Genomic DNA, 16,850 nt, shown 5'->3' on the forward strand with positions numbered 1-16,850 from the left:
GAAAGAGAGCTGGTGTTCATCAAACAATTACTGTTACCCTTTTGAGAGTCGACGTGAGTTCAGATAGAGTCAAAGAATCAGGAGCACACACACACACACACACACACACACACCCCACACACACACGTTTTCACTCTAGAGAAATGAGACATAAGGACCCTTAAGTGTGTCAACTCATCAACCTTTTTATCTCTGAACCCCTCGATCACCTCTACACACACACACACACAGGAACAGGAACTTTGATTAACTTCCTTCATGTGGTTTTCATTATGTTTTCATGTGTTTGGACGTAAGAGAACCTGTAAAAGAGAGAAAAGAGAGACCTTCAATGACAAGCTAGAGCATTCCAGAAGGAGAAGCAGAGACCTTTAGCATGTGTGTTGCCATGGCAACTGTAAATTATTTCAAATAATTGTATTTGTTTCTGTTCAATTGAAGGAACTTTAGTTGTCCCTGAGGATCAGGTCAGGTCCCACAGAAGGTGCATATGGCATCATGAGGGGGGGGGGGGGGGGGGGGGTGGCACCAACAGTTTCTGTCCCAGTATAACCAGTGTGTTACGCAGCAGCAGATGGACGGTTGCCACGGTAACCAGGGTGTTTACAGCTCCTCAGAGGAACTCTGTGATTCCCAGAGGAGCTAAAAACAGGAGATAAGTTATTGACGGTCGGTGCGATCGATACATCTGGACTGAACAGTTTGAGAGGTTTGTCCCTCAGCTGAGAGGACAGCTGTCCTCCTGCGTCCACAGCTCAGAGTCTTGGAGGACCTCCCTCCTCCAGACCCCCCCATCACTCTGGTGGGTCTGAAAGCTTCTCTGGTTCTGATGCGATGCATCAGAACCCTTCCAGGGAGTGTCCCTCAGCAGCCACACAGAACCAGCACAGCTCTTTCTGAAAGACCGTCACAGAACCATCTGAGGGGTTCTGGACCCCCCACAGAGCAGGTGTGTAACATCCCCAAGTGTCTGACTGAACCTGCGTTCTCATGAAGTTCATGAAGCCCAGAAGTTCACAAGTCCACCAGCAGGACAGATCACTGACGCTGCCCAGGTATAGATTTCCTTTAGCTCTGCAGCTCTCTCTCACACACACACACACGCACGCACGCACACACACATGCACACGCGCGCACACACACACACACACACACACACCCCTCCTCGTTGCCCTCGTGCTGCAGCCTTATCTGTTACCTAGTTACAAGCGAGAGTCGGCGTGAGGCGCAGCTTGTGCGTGGATCCGTGCAGGACCAGAGAACCGCAGCAGATACAGTCAGAGAGCAGAGACCAGGATGATGAGAACCGGGCTGGTCTGGAGCGAGTCCAGAACCTCCTGATCTGAGCCGGACCAGGATCGGAGCGGGTCCAGAACCTCCTGATCTGAGCCGGACCTGGATCGGAGCGGTCCCTCTCCTGGTGAGTGAATGAGAACAGAGACATTTGTTAAATGTGCGCTGATTTAAACAAACGTGAACTTTATGCTGATTATTGATTTAATGCAACATAATCTGTTGGAGATGAAACGATTTAACAACTTACTGCGATTTTTTGCAGTATTATTATTATTAGTAGTAGTAGTATTATTAGTATTTATTATTATTAGTATTATTAGTATTATTATTATTATTAGTAGTAGTAGTAGTAGTATTATTAGTATTATTATTATTATTAGTAGTAGTAGTAGTATTATTAGTATTATTATTATTATTATTATTATTATTATTATTAGTAGTAGTAGTAGTAGTAGTAGTAGTAGTAGTATTAGTAGTATTAGTAGTATTATTATTTGGTGACTTTGATTTCATCAATAATCTCATGAACGTGTGTGAAACTCTTGTTGATCATCTTTGCACCTTTTTATCCCTGTGGAGGCTCATCAGGGCCCCGTGTGTGTGTGGGTTCGGTACCCCGCTCACACACACACAGACACACACACACACACTCACACACACACACACACATACACACTCACACAATCAGACACACACTCACACTCACAGACACACACACTCACACACACTCACACACGATCACACACTCACACACACACACGCACACACACACACACACTCACACTCACAGACACACACACACACACACTCACACACACACACACACACACACACTCACACACTCACACACACACACACACACTCACACACACACACAGGTTTAATGTAATCTGTGCGAGTCTCAGCATCGTCTCCGCCTAAATTACCTTTTAAGAGGAGACTTCGGCAGGAGAACACGTTCCTGCTCCCGACGCTGCTCAGAACATAAAACATGAAAACATGAAAGAATTAATTTTCTGCCAGAAACAGGATGAATCCTGAGAAGTCTCCAAGCAGCCACCAGCCTGTGAGAGGAACAGATGAGATCAAAGAGAAGGAAACAGCAAAGCCCGGATGATGGACAGAGGTCTCGGTGGGGGGGGGGGGGGGAGAAGAGGTGTCCTCAGTACAGAAGCTTCTCTGGTCCACTCAGGACACGTTCAGCCGTTTCCGGTCTGTGATCGTCACTATCGATTAACGAGGCCGATCATAATCACTCGGACAAAACACACGTCTGAGCCACCAAACAGCCATATATCAGACTGGGACGCCATGGCAACGCATCCTGCAGGAGACGAGGGCTCTGATCCAGACCAGCTGTCTCCTCATCACAGCTGGTGGACAGCACTGATGCTTCTGGGTCTTCTTCACACTGTCCAAAGACAGGACTCTGCAGCCTGTCGAGGCCACGAGCAGGTTCTTCCTCCCCTGCCATCAGTGTCTTTTTATTGGGTTCCGTTTGATTTACGACACCAAGCTTTGGGTTTTATCCCCCTCCAGTTGCCATGGTGATCCAAATTGCTAAAGTGAACGTGAAGCGTCTGTAACGGCACAAATTGGAAGATATTAAAAAATGATGAATGTGACCGTGTTGAAGTGGGAGAAGCTGCTCTGGTGTTGGTGGTGAAGCTGTTTTGGGTCCGTTTCTAGATGATCCTCCAGGCACAGAAACAGAATATTTCCACGACTATCTGTCATCTAAAAGTGGCAAGGACCGTTTCCACGGTGCCCTCAGCCCTGACACACACCCATTTTATATCTCATGTGCAAGTTTGTATCTTTTCTACTGCAAAATAAACAAAATCTCAAGTTCTAGATTTGTTCACTGAACGAGCGTTGAGAGACTAATAACAGCAAAACTAAACGGACCCCAAGACTGTTCCTTATTGGATGGATTCAGGACAGAAAGTCTTGTTGAAAATCAGGTAAAACCATCACAGAGTGCATTAAAACCTGATCTCTGGAGCTCAAAACGTGAGCAGGACCTTGTCGATTTGGATCAACGAGAGTGGAAATGAAGCCGGAAATAGAAATAAGGAGGTTAAGAGTTAAGAACCGGCTCTGTGATGTTGCTGACTTGCATTTTGCTCCTCTGACAGCAGGTTTGTGGAGTGCTGAGGTGGCAGAAGCATCGTGGCTGTGGTCTGACTTGGCAGGCAGGAGATGATGGATGTGATGTGGGAGAACAGCAGCTCTTCCAGCGTCGCGCCTGCGCTCATCTTCAACAGCAGCGATCTGAACGAGACGCTCAGCTTCTCCAACGCCACCGTCCCGGACGCCTCGCCGGGCCCCAGCCTGGCAGAGATCCTCATCCCTCTCACATACATCATCGTTTGCATTGTGGGCTTGGGAGGAAACACTCTGGTCATTCACATCGTGCTGCGCTACTCAAAGATCGAGTCAGTCACCAACATCTACATCCTCAACCTGGCCATCGCAGACGAGCTCTTCATGTTTGGGCTTCCCTTCCTGGCGGTCCAGAACACTTTTCATTCATGGCCGTTTGGATCCTTCATGTGCCGGCTGGTCATGACTGTGGACTCCATCAACCAGTTCACCAGTATCTTCTGCCTGACCGTGATGAGCATCGACCGTTACCTCGCTGTCGTCCACCCCATTCACTCTTCAAAGTGGCGTCGCCCTCAGGTGGCCAAAATGGTGAATTGCACCATCTGGGCGTTGTCCTTTCTTGTGGTTTTGCCAGTGGTCGTCTTTGCTACCATCCCAAAGGCCGGAGGAACCTGTAACATCACTTGGCCCCAGCCAGCTAACATCTGGCAGGCAGCCTTCATTATTTACACCTCGACAGTCGGATTCTTCTGCCCCCTCCTGATTATCTGCCTCTGCTACATACTTATCGTCTTCAAGATCCGCAGCTCAGGCAAAAAAGTCCACGCCACGTCAACAAAGCGCAGGAAGTCAGAAAGAAAAGTAACGCACATGGTTATTATTATTGTGGCCATGTTTGTCTTCTGCTGGCTGCCGTTCTACGCCCTCAACATCGTCAACCTGCTGGTGTTGTTACCCTCAGAGTACCAGGGCCTGTACTCTTTCGTTGTCGTACTTGGCTACGCCAACAGCTGCGCCAACCCCATTGTGTATTGCTTCCTATCTGACAACTTCAAGAGGGGTTTCCGGAAAGCTCTGTGCCGGTCCTCGAGGAAAGTGGAGAACCATGAACCTGTCGAGTGCCAGCAGCCTCAAGAAGAGAGTAAAACTGCACTCATGCCGCGGGAGAGCCTGAGAGGAGCCATCAGGGATGAGGAGGAGGAGGAGGATGACGAGGAAGACCTCTCAGAAATGACTGAGATCTACAGGATCACCCAAAATGGCAACAGCAACCTGCACCTGCAGAGCGCGCAGCCATTGCTTTCAGAGAGAGGAGCAACACCAGGGGCAACACAGGCTCCGTCCCCAGAGAGGAAGGACAAAGTCAGGGCCGCTGTCAGTAGGTCCACGCCGACCGTCCCACTGCTGGTCAACGGGATCAAGAATGCAAACAGGAAATCTCTGCCTGAGGAAAACACGGAGCAGAGCACCTCCCTGGAGATCAGCTCCTTATAGCTGATCTCAGCCTTCTCACTAACCCTGGAGGGCAGGGAACCTTCAGAAGACTTCAGATGTTCATGATCGTCTCTTCTGTGAACTCTGCATGACCCCGCAACAGTGTGCTCACCGTGTTTACTGCAGATTCAGCAAAAAGTCACTTCCTGTTTGTCTCTCCTTTCTTGTTGTTATATTGCTTTCAGGGTCACAAATGTCTTTGAGTCACCAGCTTGTGGCAGGGCCTATGTGAGCGTTTGGTGGGGTGGGGTGTGTGTGTCTGTGTGTGTGTGTGTGGGGGGGGGGGGGGGTACCATGCTCAAACGTGTCCTGGCAAGACTGAGAACCCTCAGGCCAGTCCTATGGACCTCCGTCAACTTCCTGTTTAGCATCACAAACACCTGACCTTTACCAAATGGACATCTCTGACCATCAGAGATCATTTACTCAAGTTCTTCACCAACGCTCCACCATGGAGCAGAACACAACAAAGGTGACTGAACACTTTTCCAGTGAAAGTTCTGAAACCAGTTGGTCCTGATTTTGATTGTGTTGCAGTGCTTCAGTGTTGACAGCGTCTCGTGTACACAGTCATGGATCAATGCTCAACGTCTCCTACATCGCCTCTACCCTGCTCTGTCAGCTCTCTGCGGGTGGACCCAGATCAAGACCCTGAAGCACAACTGGCACCATTTGACCCGTTTGTGACATCATACCAAAATCTGGTTACAATGTAATTCAGCAAAGAAGAATGTGATGAGGTAAAAAGTCTAAAGAAAGACTAAAATTCCACCTTTGTTGCTGGACGGCTTTAGCTGGTGTCTGTGTCTGAGATCCAGTGGTGCAGGGACGGGCCGGGTTCATGTGGGCTGATGCGCTGACAGCGTTGTGATGTTCCGCTCATTATTACTGTGGACGTCTTCATCCACACACCCACACTCCACCTCCTGCAAACAACAGACCATCATTAAAACCACATTAAAAAGGGATTTACTTGGATTCCTGTGTGTGTGTGTGATTGTGTGTCTGTGTACTTACCTACATCCCTCTCAGCACACACACTAGCACACAAACATACACACACACACTAGCACACACTCTCACACTAACACACACACACTCTCTCTCTCTCTCTCTGTCTGTAAGAACACTCATTAAACCTCTAAAATGTGTTTGGATCCTCAGCTTAGAGCCACTGAGCCAACATCTCATTAGGTCAACATCTCATGGGTCACCATCTCATTAGGTCACCATCTCATTGGGTCACCATCTCATTGGGTCAACATCTCATTGGGTCAACATCTCATTGGGTCAACATCTCATTAGGTCGACATCTCATTAGGTCGACATCTCATTAGGTCAACATCTCATTGGGCCAACATCTCATGGGTCAACATCTCATTAGGTCAACATCTCATTGGGTCGACATCTCATTAGGTCGACATCTCATTAGGTCAACATCTCATTGGGCCAACATCTCATGGGTCAACATCTCATTAGGTCAACATCTCATTGGGTCAACATCTCATTAGGTCAACATCTCATTGGGTCAACATCTCACTGGGTCAACATCTCCTTAGGTCAACATCTCATTAGGTCAACATCTCATTAGGTCAACATCTCATTAGGTCAACATCTCATTGGGTCAACATCTCATGGGGTCAACATCTCATTGGGTCAACATCTCATTAGGTCAACATCTCATTGGGTCAACATCTTATTGGGTCAACATCTTATTGGGTCGAAATCTTATTGGGCCAACATCTTATTGGGCCAACATCTTATTGGGCCAACATCTCATGGGTCAACATCTCATTAGGTCAGTTGCTTTTGTTGTTTCTGTCATTGCCATCCTAAGAAGTTTCAGTGATGAATAAAATCATATTTGAATTCTCGAAGGTTGACTAACTTCATGAACTGATTCATTGTTCATACACTTCAAAATGAATCCATAAAGGCTGCAGCAGAACATGCTGACTGGTTATACTGGGACAAGACAGAGGAGACTCAGCATATATATACTGGAACATAGAAGAAGAAGGTGAATAAACTTATTACATACAATATTCTTTTTTGTTCCCCCGAGGGGAAATTCAGTTTTTACACACTTTTATTACAACACCTGAAGCTTTTGACAAACAAAGGAACACACACAGGAAGCTGCCCCTGACAGGCACCTTGAGCATTTGGGGGTTCAGTATCCTGCTCAAGGGCTCCTTGGAATCATCAGTTCCTTCCCCATGATCAACATTTCCAGAAAATTTCAATTATTTTCTGAGTTATTTTGCTAAATGCTGGCCAAGACATTATCTTTTTTCTGTTGGATTGAGCCTTTCAAAGCTGCGTGTTCGTTTGGGTCAGCGGGAGAAAAGTTTTTGACAGCTATGATAAGAAAAATAGGTTTATCTGTCCACTCAAATATAGCCTTTCCAGAGCTTTGGGCTGCAGGCCTTTCACTGACCACAGTCAGATTGTGTCCTGTGGCCTGCAGATCAGAACAAACCCCCCAACAGTGTGTGAGTGCTATGATTATTCTCTCTGGGGGGCCGGGAGCCTCGTCTTAACTCCTTATCTCACAGAATACATTGTTCATCACAAGGTGTTGCTATCAACGGTTATTCACAGTTCACAGCTATCAACGGTTATCCAGTTATTCACATTCTGTTCTTCTCCTTGCTGACCTTTCCACAAAGATTCAGAAACCTCTTATTCAGCAGCTTCATAAGTTTCCTTGGTCAACTGTCAGTGAGTTTAGTCACATTCGCTAATTTCAGCTAATATAAAACATAACATTAAATATTCTAGGTAATAAAGTAATGTTAAATGCAATGAAGACTTCAACACTTGGTGGAACTCAAATGTTAGTAAAGCATTGATAGTCTTGGTAAACGTTGACCAAATAAATCTCGTATGGTTTATTTCGTTTTTTGAAACATTCAAATGCACATTAATTATTAATTTATGAACGTTATAATTTCCGATGACACGTTACGTCGTCAAATGCTGAACGTCTATTTTAATTTACGACAACTTTGCTCATCATACGGCAGGAAGTACACTCTACTTTACAGCAACTCAAAACTTCCTTTCTCACCGGCTCTCTGTCGGAGGTTTGCGGCGTTTGAGCACTGGCTGGATTTAAGTCGATATAGTGTCACACCACTTTCGCTCAGGTATGAAAAATGCGCACGTTCAGATCAAAGTTGTACCCTCTCGGTTTTATTTGAAGCTTGATCATAAACAACTAGATGTGACCGTTTGAGTATTTCCACCCTGTTAGCCTAGCTCCGCTAAGTCGACCACCTGGCAAAATGAGTAGCACTAGCATTAGCCAGTGTTAGCTAATTGGAGCACGTACACTTGAGGATATAAGTACCGTATACATTTCTCGTTGTCGCTTTTTTGTTTCTTTTCTTTAAATCAGCTTTTCCCTAATTGCTGTGTAATCGTCTTTGCGAATTGATCTTTCGGTCGTTTGTAATTGTCGTTTCTGTTGCTTCGGTCAGCGCAGCCGTCACAGATGTCGGACAATTTCTATGGAAAAATCCCCGACAAAACGAATTTTCCTGATATGTATTTCCCCTAAATTATTTGATATTTTCTAATCTGTTTTTGAATGCAGAAGTGACGAGCGTGTTTTCGTTACTAGTTGATGTAATTGATCATTAATTAGCCATATTCAGGCTCTGCAGCAGTTATTCGGACCGCTGCACATTTCTGGATGCTGTTGGTGGGTGACTGACATGGTGGGTCAATGATGTTTAGCCCACTGCGCAAGCTGATCAGTGTGTTTGAGAACACTGCTGGAGAAAAAGTGCTGTTCTTTGGCTGAGACCCTTTACATGTGCACAACAAATTAAATGGAACACCTTAAACACTGTTGCCACCCGAGGGCCCTTTAAGGAACCACTTTTCATATCTACTCAGGCCATGGCCAAGTTCAACGCCCCGGTGATCCAGGACAACCCGTCTGGATGGGGTCCATGTGCAGTCCCAGAGAAGTTCAAGGATATGCCGTATCAGCCCTTCAGCAAAGGAGACCGTCTGGGGAAGGTTAGTCTGCTGGAGGCAGCGTTTCACAATGAAAGACGCTTGGTTGCCATTTTTAATGTCACGTTTTTGCCAGGTTGCTGATTGGACTGGAGCAACTTATCAGGACAAGAGATACACAAGTAAGAGAACTTTGAACAACAGATTATTGTCATTAAATTCCTCATGTAAGAAGTGAAGCTCGTACCCCATCACACCGGTCACTCACTGTATTTGGTCTCTAGATAAATATTCATCTCAGTTCGGTGGTGGCAGTCAATACGCCTACTTCCATGAGGAGGATGAGACGAGCTTCCAGCTAGTGGACACGGCCAAGACGCAGAAGACGGCCTACCAGAGGAACCGCATGCGCTTTGCTCAGGTACGGCCATCTGCAAGAATGCTGAGGTCTCTGAGCTCGAATCTTTCCAAGCTCTCGTAACATTTGTCATCTGGATTTTGGTCCAACAGCGGAACCTGCGGAGGGACAAGGACCGCCGGAACCTGACCCAGTTCAACATGCAGACACTTCCAAAGAGTGCCAAGCAGAAGGAGAGGTGAGCTTCTCTCCCAGCCCAGAGACAAAGCTCTGGACTTTAGCCATCCATGTTATTAAACTGCAGCTTTGTGTGAATATTAGATGTGTCCAGACAAGATGCAGCAGCCCTGAAGTTCTTGTAACAGAACTTTAGTTTCCTGCCGTGGTCTGGCGGCACCCACACTCCCTCTGGCACGACGCTTCACGATGGAGTCGTGCTGTTACTGGGGAGGAAAACTTGTTCAATTGTGTGTGTGTGTGTGTTTCAGGGAGAGGATGCGTCTCCAGAAGAAGTTCCAAAAGCAGTTTGGTGTCCGTCAGAAATGGGACCAGAAATCGCAGGTAGTTTTTCTGGACTCCAGCTGCTTATTAACTGTTTGTCCAGGTCTGATCACAGCTCAGCTGGGTAATTCAGACGTCCATCTGACTGCTCTGGGGAAAGGATCTGAAACCCCAGTTTGACCAGCACTGCTGAGCTGGACCTGTAGGGGGTTGTTGCTGTTGCACCATGTGACCTGGCCCCGCCCCTTTTCCTTGCAGGCTCAGCTGAAGCCCAGAGACTCCTCGGTGGAGGTGAGGAGTGAGTGGGAGGTGAAGGAGGAGATGGACTTCCCCAGGCTGATGAAGATGCGATATATGGAGGTGGCCGACCCCGTGGACATGTAAGCCGAACCACCCGCCGCTGCTTTGACGGGTCTCACAGGATGTGACGAACTGACTTCCTGTTTCCTGCAGTGAGTGCTGCGGAGCTCTTGAGCACTATGACAAGGCTTTTGACCGGATCACCACACGCAACGAGAAGCAGCTGAAGAGCATCAAAAGGATCTTCCACACCGTCACCACCACCGACGACCCCGTCATCCGCAAGGTTAGTCGGGCGCTCTCCTCGGTTAGCTGGTTGTCTCCATGGTGACGGCAACACTCTCCGTCTCCTCAGCTGGCGAAGACTCAGGGCAATGTGTTCGCCACCGACGCCATCCTGGCCACGCTGATGTGCTGCACACGCTCGGTCAACTCCTGGGACATCATCGTGCAACGAGTCGGCAACAAGTTGTTCTTTGATAAGAGAGACAACTCTGACTTTGGTGAGTCCAGACTCTGGAAGCTTCCCGTGTAAATGAGTCCGGTTCCACCTTCACACGTGGCGTTTCCACTGTTGCTCTCAGACCTGCTGACTGTGAGTGAGACCGCCAACGAGCCGCCGCAGGATGAGGGCAACTCCTTCAACTCTCCACGAAACCTGGCCATGGAGGCCACCTACATCAACCACAACTTCAGCCAGCAGTGTCTGCGCATTGTGAGAACACGGCCAGAATTTAGCTGCTGAGGACATTCCTGACCCGGATTGGAGACACTGACGTTTGTCTCCTGGACGGGCGATCTTGTCTTTCAGGGTTCAGAGCGCTACAAGTTTCCAAACTCAAACCCTTTTGTAGAGGAGGACATGGACCAGAGCGAGGTGGCGTCTGTCGCCTACAGGTGAGGCGCTGGTCTCGGGGGGGGGGGGGGGGGGGGATGATGGCGGCGTCAGAACGGCTGAAGCTCTGCTCGTGTGCTCAGGTACCGTCACTGGAAGCTCGGCGAGGACATCGACCTGATTGTTCGCTGCGAGCACGATGCCGTGATGACTGGCGCCAAGGGAGAGGTGTCCTTCATCAACGTCAAGACCCTGAACGAGTGGGACTCCAGGGTGAGGGCTTATACACCGGTTACCATGGAAACCTTGTGTGTTGGCAGCGGGCCAAACAAATTACAAGCAAACTTTCAGAGACACATTTCTCAGATGTGCCCGAGTACCTGGTGGGAGGTGCAGTAATGTCCCTCTTGTTTATCGGCCAGTACTGCAACGGCGTGGACTGGCGTCAGAAGCTGGACTCTCAGAGGGGGGCCGTCCTGGCCACCGAGCTGAAGAACAACAGCTACAAGCTGGCCCGCTGGACCTGCTGCGCCATGCTGGCTGGATCAGAGTACCTGAAGCTGGGGTGAGAGGCACACACACAACACGCACACACACACACACACAACACGCGCACACACACACACACATACACAGAGGCCTCAAGATGGAACCTTCCGCAGGTACGTGTCTCGCTACCACGTGAAGGACTCGGCCCGCCACGTCATCTTGGGCACGCAGCAGTTCAAACCTAACGAGTTTGCCAGCCAGATCAACCTGAGCATGGAGAACGCCTGGGGGATCCTCCGCTGTGTCATCGACATCTGCCGCAAGCTGGACGAGGGCAAGTACCTGATCCTGAAGGACCCCAACAAGGTGAGGCCCTGCCCGACCTGAGAAGCTGCCAGCAGGGGGCGCACTGGGAGCTAACGGCTTCATTCTGCGTCCTGCAGCAAGTGATCCGGGTGTACAGCCTGCCCGATGGGACCTTCAGTTCTGATGAAGAAGAGGAGGAGGAGGATGAAGACGAAGAGGAGGAGGAGGAGGAAGGTGAGAACGCTGAACATTTTAAATGGACAAAAATGACATTTTGAACGCGTCACAAAAGCGGAATGTTTTTCATTTCAGACGAGGACAATTGAAGGACTCGGTGACCAGCAGCCTTCATCATCATCGTCACCGGATTTTGCAGCATCAAACCGAGTTCAAACTCATCTGAGGTGTATTTTAATTCTGCAAACGTGAACCATCATCAAACTCCAGATGATTCCTTTCCACCTTGAATAAAACCTGAATTGGCCACCTGAGATTTTTAGTTTCAACTCTTTTTTACTTCAACTTTTTTATCTAAAAATCAACTGCAAACATTAAAATGATTCATTTTTCTTTAAATATAATATTTAGTATTTTTCCTATTGACTTTTATGAGTTTTTATTCACAAGATTCCTATATTTTCCAGCACGAACAGCTCAGGAGAATCCTGTCGTATCTGGTCGATCGCGATGATGCTCAACTGTTCTGGGAACCTTTAAAATCAAAGAAAAGGACGTTTAGATTGTGAAATTAATTTATTCATCGTATAACCGAGACATCAGGTAAGAGGACGGGAGGTCGTGGAGCTGGGCGACGCCTGAGGCGGCTCCTCGGAGAGTGAGGTGTCCACTGGTCCCCGTCCCAACCACCCTCCGACAGAACGGATCACCCCGGCGATCACTCGCACCACCAGCTCTTCCTCGTCCTCCAGCATCTTTACATCCTCGTTGAAAGGGGCTCGGGTGACACCTCAGTCCGACCCAAGTGGAAAACTGGGTCTCCCGTTCCTGTCAAAGTACATCAAGAGGGCGGTTCTGAAGCAGATCAGTTCCTGTCCAGAGATGACCTCCTTGGTGATCTCACACGCTGACGACTGCGTGGGACTTCTACCAGGAACACGTGGTGAAGCTGATTTGGTTGGTCTAGAATGTGGTGGTTCGTCTGGTCTTCAAGCAACCAAAGCGGGTCCACATCACCCCACCACTGATGGGGCTTCAATGTTTGTTCTGCTCCCTCCATCTCTATTGTTTACATCCCTCTTCTCTCACTCTCCACAGCTCTGGTGGTAGTTGAAACAGGTAGTTTAGGACTGTAAGCTGGTAGTTTATTCACGTTGGTCTCAGCTCCATGGTGGCTTCATTGTGTCCCTGACTGTACTGAGGACAGAAGGGTCTCTAAATGACAAACTATCAAACAAAAGATGGAATATTTCAGATTTATTTGGAAGATAGACAGACAGTAAAACCTTTCTCATATAGATTAATCACAATTCATAGATCTGAAGAAAAGTTACAAAGAGCTCAACGGCTCCTCACAACAGCAAAACGACTGGACTCACGGACGTGCAAGAAGCTCCAGGAAGGGTCTCAACACAGAAAGGAACAGTCAGGTGTGGACATCGGTAACAGGGGCTAATTTTGATAAAGGCTCATCTGAATTCTGCTGCAGGAGGAGGATTATTCAGCTCCTCTTGCAGAACCTCAAATTAACAGAGAAAAGATTTAAGATATCTGGATGGTGATGATTGATGATTGATGCTAAAAACCTGCTTGGGGTCTTGGGTCTCCTCAGTGGTTGGGATCTAAAAGGGATCTGGACTCCTCCTCAGAACGGCGGCCAGGATAAAATGGGGTGTCCAGGGCGGCCAGGTGTATCTTCATCCTCTCCTGACCTTCTTTCTGGCTCTTGTAGATCTTCTCCCATGATGTCATCTGTGAGCGCCACAGTGCAGCTCTGGCTGTAAAGAACTTCACCAGCTCGGACTTGCTGCCTTTGGATAAACTGAGGCCGTCTTTGACAATGAAGAAAACATCCATGCCGACGAACAGAGTGTTGAGTGCAATGAAGCCGACTCTGGCAGCCTTGGTTAATGCCAGTGGTCCTCGGGCCGCTGCCTGGCCGATATCTGGGATATCTGAGGCCACTTTACTGGCTCCTTTAGCTCCTGGTAACACGACCTGAGAAGCACTTGCGATCAACTCTTCAGACTTGAACATTCTAAATGCAGAAACTGCATCAACAAGTGCATCCACACTTTTCACAAGTGAAGCCAACTGACAGGCCACCTTGGCTATCGTTACAAAAAGTTCTATTAGAGTCGTTCCCTTCGTGCCGACTTTGTCCAGACAATCGTAAAGAACTCCTACATCCTTCATGAAGTCCTCAAACATTTTGCTGGCTTTATTTTTTTCCCTCCAGTTTACACCCACCTCGGTGAGGGTGGTGACGAGGCTGTTGACTCCACTGGTGACTCCGAGGCTGATCCCAGCTATGGTCAGACCCAGAGACAATCCTGCAGTTACAGGACTCAAAGCCAAGCCCACAATGCTCATCACACCACCAGCTGCCCCCACTGAGCTGCCTGCTATGCTGGAGATCCTGGACCCCTTGTGCATATTATCCATCTGACCAGTGCTCTCATCCAGTTTATCTAGAAACTCCAACATCCTGTCTCTCCGCTCATCAAACTCCTGGAGGAAGGTCGACGACAGATCGTCCTGAAACATGAACGCAATTCTCAAGTTCTGGTTCAACCTGACGAAGAGAAAAGTAAAGTCAGCCAGGGTGAACGTGCACAGCTGTGAATGCGAACTGTACTTTCACTTTGAATCGGTGTCTTTTTCTGTGCTTCTAAGCTGATTTCCTGTTGAGGTTTTACCTGATAGAATGTAGCTGTTTGATGTGAGTCAGCATCTCCTGGATGTGGTCTTCAGACAAATCCACCGGCAGCTCTACGTTGGTTTCTGTGCTGCTTGGTGGACGCCAATCACTGAAAGAGCTGCGACGCAGAAACACCATGAAGTTAGCATCATGCTAATGCTCTGAGACACACCGCATATGATCTATCTCTCCATCTCGGTTAGGAGATCTGTTTCAGACTCTGTGGTGCTTCAACTTTGAAATTTTTATTTATTTATTTTTTTTACCTTTTTTCCATCTTGTCACACATCAGCTGGCTGATGACCACGTATTTGTTCAGCTGGATGAGCAGCACTTCCAAGTTTTGCAGTTGAGGAACAAAGAAGTCGTCTGTGTCCAGCATGAACACCAACCGGAGAGGGCAGGTTTGCTGAGCGGCAGTGATGATGTCCTGAACCAAATCCAGGCTGATCCCAGGGGGAAGGTGCAGCATGTTGTTGTTCTCCCTGAAGACGTGAAGGGAGGTGAAGGCCAGCTTCTCCAAACCATCCAGGAAATCATCAAGTTCCATCAGGCCGTTGAGAGTGGCCTTCAGCACCTTTGCCAGCTCCTCCTCCAGCGCTGCAAACTTCTCCTTCTTGGCTCTTTCTTTGATGTCCAGCATCTTTTCTATCTCCTCCCCCCTCCCCAGGATCCATCTGGAGATCCTGTTAGAGAAGCTTTTCACCGTGTTGATGTGTATCAGCGTATTTGTGGCGTAGCGACCCAAGACGGCCTGAAGATCTTCTCTGGAAGACAAAAGCAGCATTTCTGAAGGCGACCCAGCAGTTGAGGTCGGTTCTCCACAGCAAACAGTCAAACCTTCTCAGTGCATTCATCTCTACTCCAAATTTATTTAAAACATTACAGGTGAATTCTTGATCAGCCTGCTTTAAAATCACACGATCATTCAGTAACGTTTATGTTGACTGACTCGTTCAGCACCAGATCCTGAAAACTTCCTGTTTGAGACTCGTTTAATTTCAGTGTCAAACCCGCAGACCAGCAGCAACACACACTTGTACTTCTATCTTTGTGAGGACATTCATGGACATAATCATTAGCCAGGTCCCCACCCAAACCATAACCATCACATCTAATCTGCGACCCCTGACCTCTACCTGAACCCTGTTCTAACCTCAGCCTTAAAATGGGGTCCTAACGTTTGGGCCAACGTAGCAACATATGTCTCAAACACGAAGGAAATATCTTAAATAAAAGTTGTGCGATTGTCCTGAACAGTCGCGTCTTGTTTGGTTTGAACGCCTTTTATAAAAGTTTGTTGTCTCGTTCATCTAATGACACTTCATCAATCTGTCATTGCGATAATAAAGCTGCAACAACAATTCGGGTGTTATACGTGCCTTCCTGGTTTTAGTCTTGTTACTGCTCCCTCTTTAACGGCTTCCTTTTAAAGGTATTCTGGTATAAATGCAGTTAAAACAAATGGGATTGAATCGGAATAAAATCGCTCCCCAACGTGCGCAAAAGCTTTTTCAAGTTCTTTGATTCGAAAAAAGAAACGCGGAGCAAATGAAAGTCAGCTTTGGTGGATTCACGGAAGCTTCTGCGAGGTTTGGTTGCGTTTTTAAAGAATCTTTCAGAGAGTTCTGTGTGAGCAGAGTTCACCTGGTGGACTCCATGTTCCTCCTCTGATGGCAGAAGATCCCCTGAAGACCTGACGATCAGATGGGATCACTGGACGGATCTCCAAACCGGATCTTTTAAACTTGCTCTTTAGCGCCCCCTCTGGCGACCCTCGGTCAGCACGTGTCTCCAGTGACTGCAGGTAAGAGACTAAAGTCACCCCCATTAGAAAGATTTAATCAGCCACACCTGGATCTGTAGCACCAGGATAAGATCTCTGTGGTGAGAAAAGTTTTATTTTAGTTTAATAATCCAGGTTAAACTTTCATATTTGTCATTAGTTTTTGTTTTCAGTTGTGATGTGATGTTTAAACAGCAGGGGGCGACAAACTCCACAGACAGGCTGGATGGCGCTTTCACACACACGCACTAACGCACACACACGCGTGCGTCTTTTTAAAACGTCACCAGAGGAAGAGGAGCGGAGCCTCTCCAGACTGACATTCCTGCTCTTCTCCGCGGGCGGACACAGATGGAGGCCGGCCTGTCTGCTGACATCGTGACCGCAGCAGCGGCTCCGGATCTCTGACTCTCCTGGTTGTTGTGTAATATCCCTCTTCTCTCTTTATTTAATTCTGCTTCCTGCGTGCGCCCGCATCTGAGCAGAGAGAAGAGGAGGAGGAGGAAGAGGAGGAGGAGGAGGAGAACAT

The 16,850-nt window shown here is 47.9% G+C and overlaps 3 protein-coding genes across 6 annotated transcripts; 2 read left to right on the top strand and 1 right to left on the bottom strand.

Moving 5' to 3' along the window:
- Window positions 1-1,280: 1,280 nt before the first annotated feature.
- Window positions 1,281-5,877, top strand: LOC101064468 (somatostatin receptor type 5-like). 4 transcript variants are annotated; one of them, XR_003888429.1, is made up of 3 exons: window positions 1,281-1,420; window positions 3,435-5,611; window positions 5,694-5,877. XR_003888429.1 is itself a non-coding variant. In XM_029835934.1 (2 exons), exon 2 carries the CDS (start codon window positions 3,499-3,501, stop codon window positions 4,897-4,899), a length of 1,401 nt encoding a protein of 466 aa, XP_029691794.1. In that variant the 5' UTR covers window positions 1,281-1,420; window positions 3,435-3,498; the 3' UTR covers window positions 4,900-5,877. The 4 variants fall into 4 exon arrangements, 2 of the variants coding, with proteins under 2 accessions (XP_029691794.1, XP_029691795.1); XR_003888428.1 differs by having other exon boundaries at window positions 3,435-5,371; window positions 5,437-5,877; XM_029835934.1 differs by having other exon boundaries at window positions 3,435-5,877.
- Window positions 5,878-7,897: 2,020 nt separating this feature from the next.
- On the top strand, window positions 7,898-12,148 carry LOC101080116 (eukaryotic translation initiation factor 3 subunit D). Its single transcript, XM_011604336.2, has 16 exons — window positions 7,898-8,051; window positions 8,806-8,931; window positions 9,005-9,050; window positions 9,153-9,289; window positions 9,379-9,464; window positions 9,715-9,787; window positions 9,986-10,107; window positions 10,181-10,313; window positions 10,383-10,530; window positions 10,612-10,742; window positions 10,839-10,924; window positions 11,006-11,135; window positions 11,285-11,427; window positions 11,525-11,717; window positions 11,795-11,891; window positions 11,970-12,148. Exons 2-16 carry the CDS (start codon window positions 8,809-8,811, stop codon window positions 11,981-11,983), a joined length of 1,662 nt encoding a protein of 553 aa, XP_011602638.1. The 5' UTR covers window positions 7,898-8,051; window positions 8,806-8,808; the 3' UTR covers window positions 11,984-12,148.
- A 1,122-nt stretch (window positions 12,149-13,270) lies between these two features.
- Window positions 13,271-16,254, bottom strand: LOC105419635 (uncharacterized). Its single transcript, XM_029835933.1, has 4 exons — window positions 16,183-16,254; window positions 14,802-15,302; window positions 14,534-14,653; window positions 13,271-14,409 (listed from the first exon to the last, which is right to left on the bottom strand). Exons 1-4 carry the CDS (start codon window positions 16,194-16,196, stop codon window positions 13,443-13,445), a joined length of 1,602 nt encoding a protein of 533 aa, XP_029691793.1. The 5' UTR covers window positions 16,197-16,254; the 3' UTR covers window positions 13,271-13,442.
- Between the last annotated feature and the right edge of the window lie 596 nt (window positions 16,255-16,850).

The sequence above is a fragment of the Takifugu rubripes genome, chromosome 5, assembly GCF_901000725.2.
Source record: "Takifugu rubripes chromosome 5, fTakRub1.2, whole genome shotgun sequence".
Taxonomy (NCBI): Eukaryota; Metazoa; Chordata; class Actinopteri; order Tetraodontiformes; family Tetraodontidae; genus Takifugu; species Takifugu rubripes.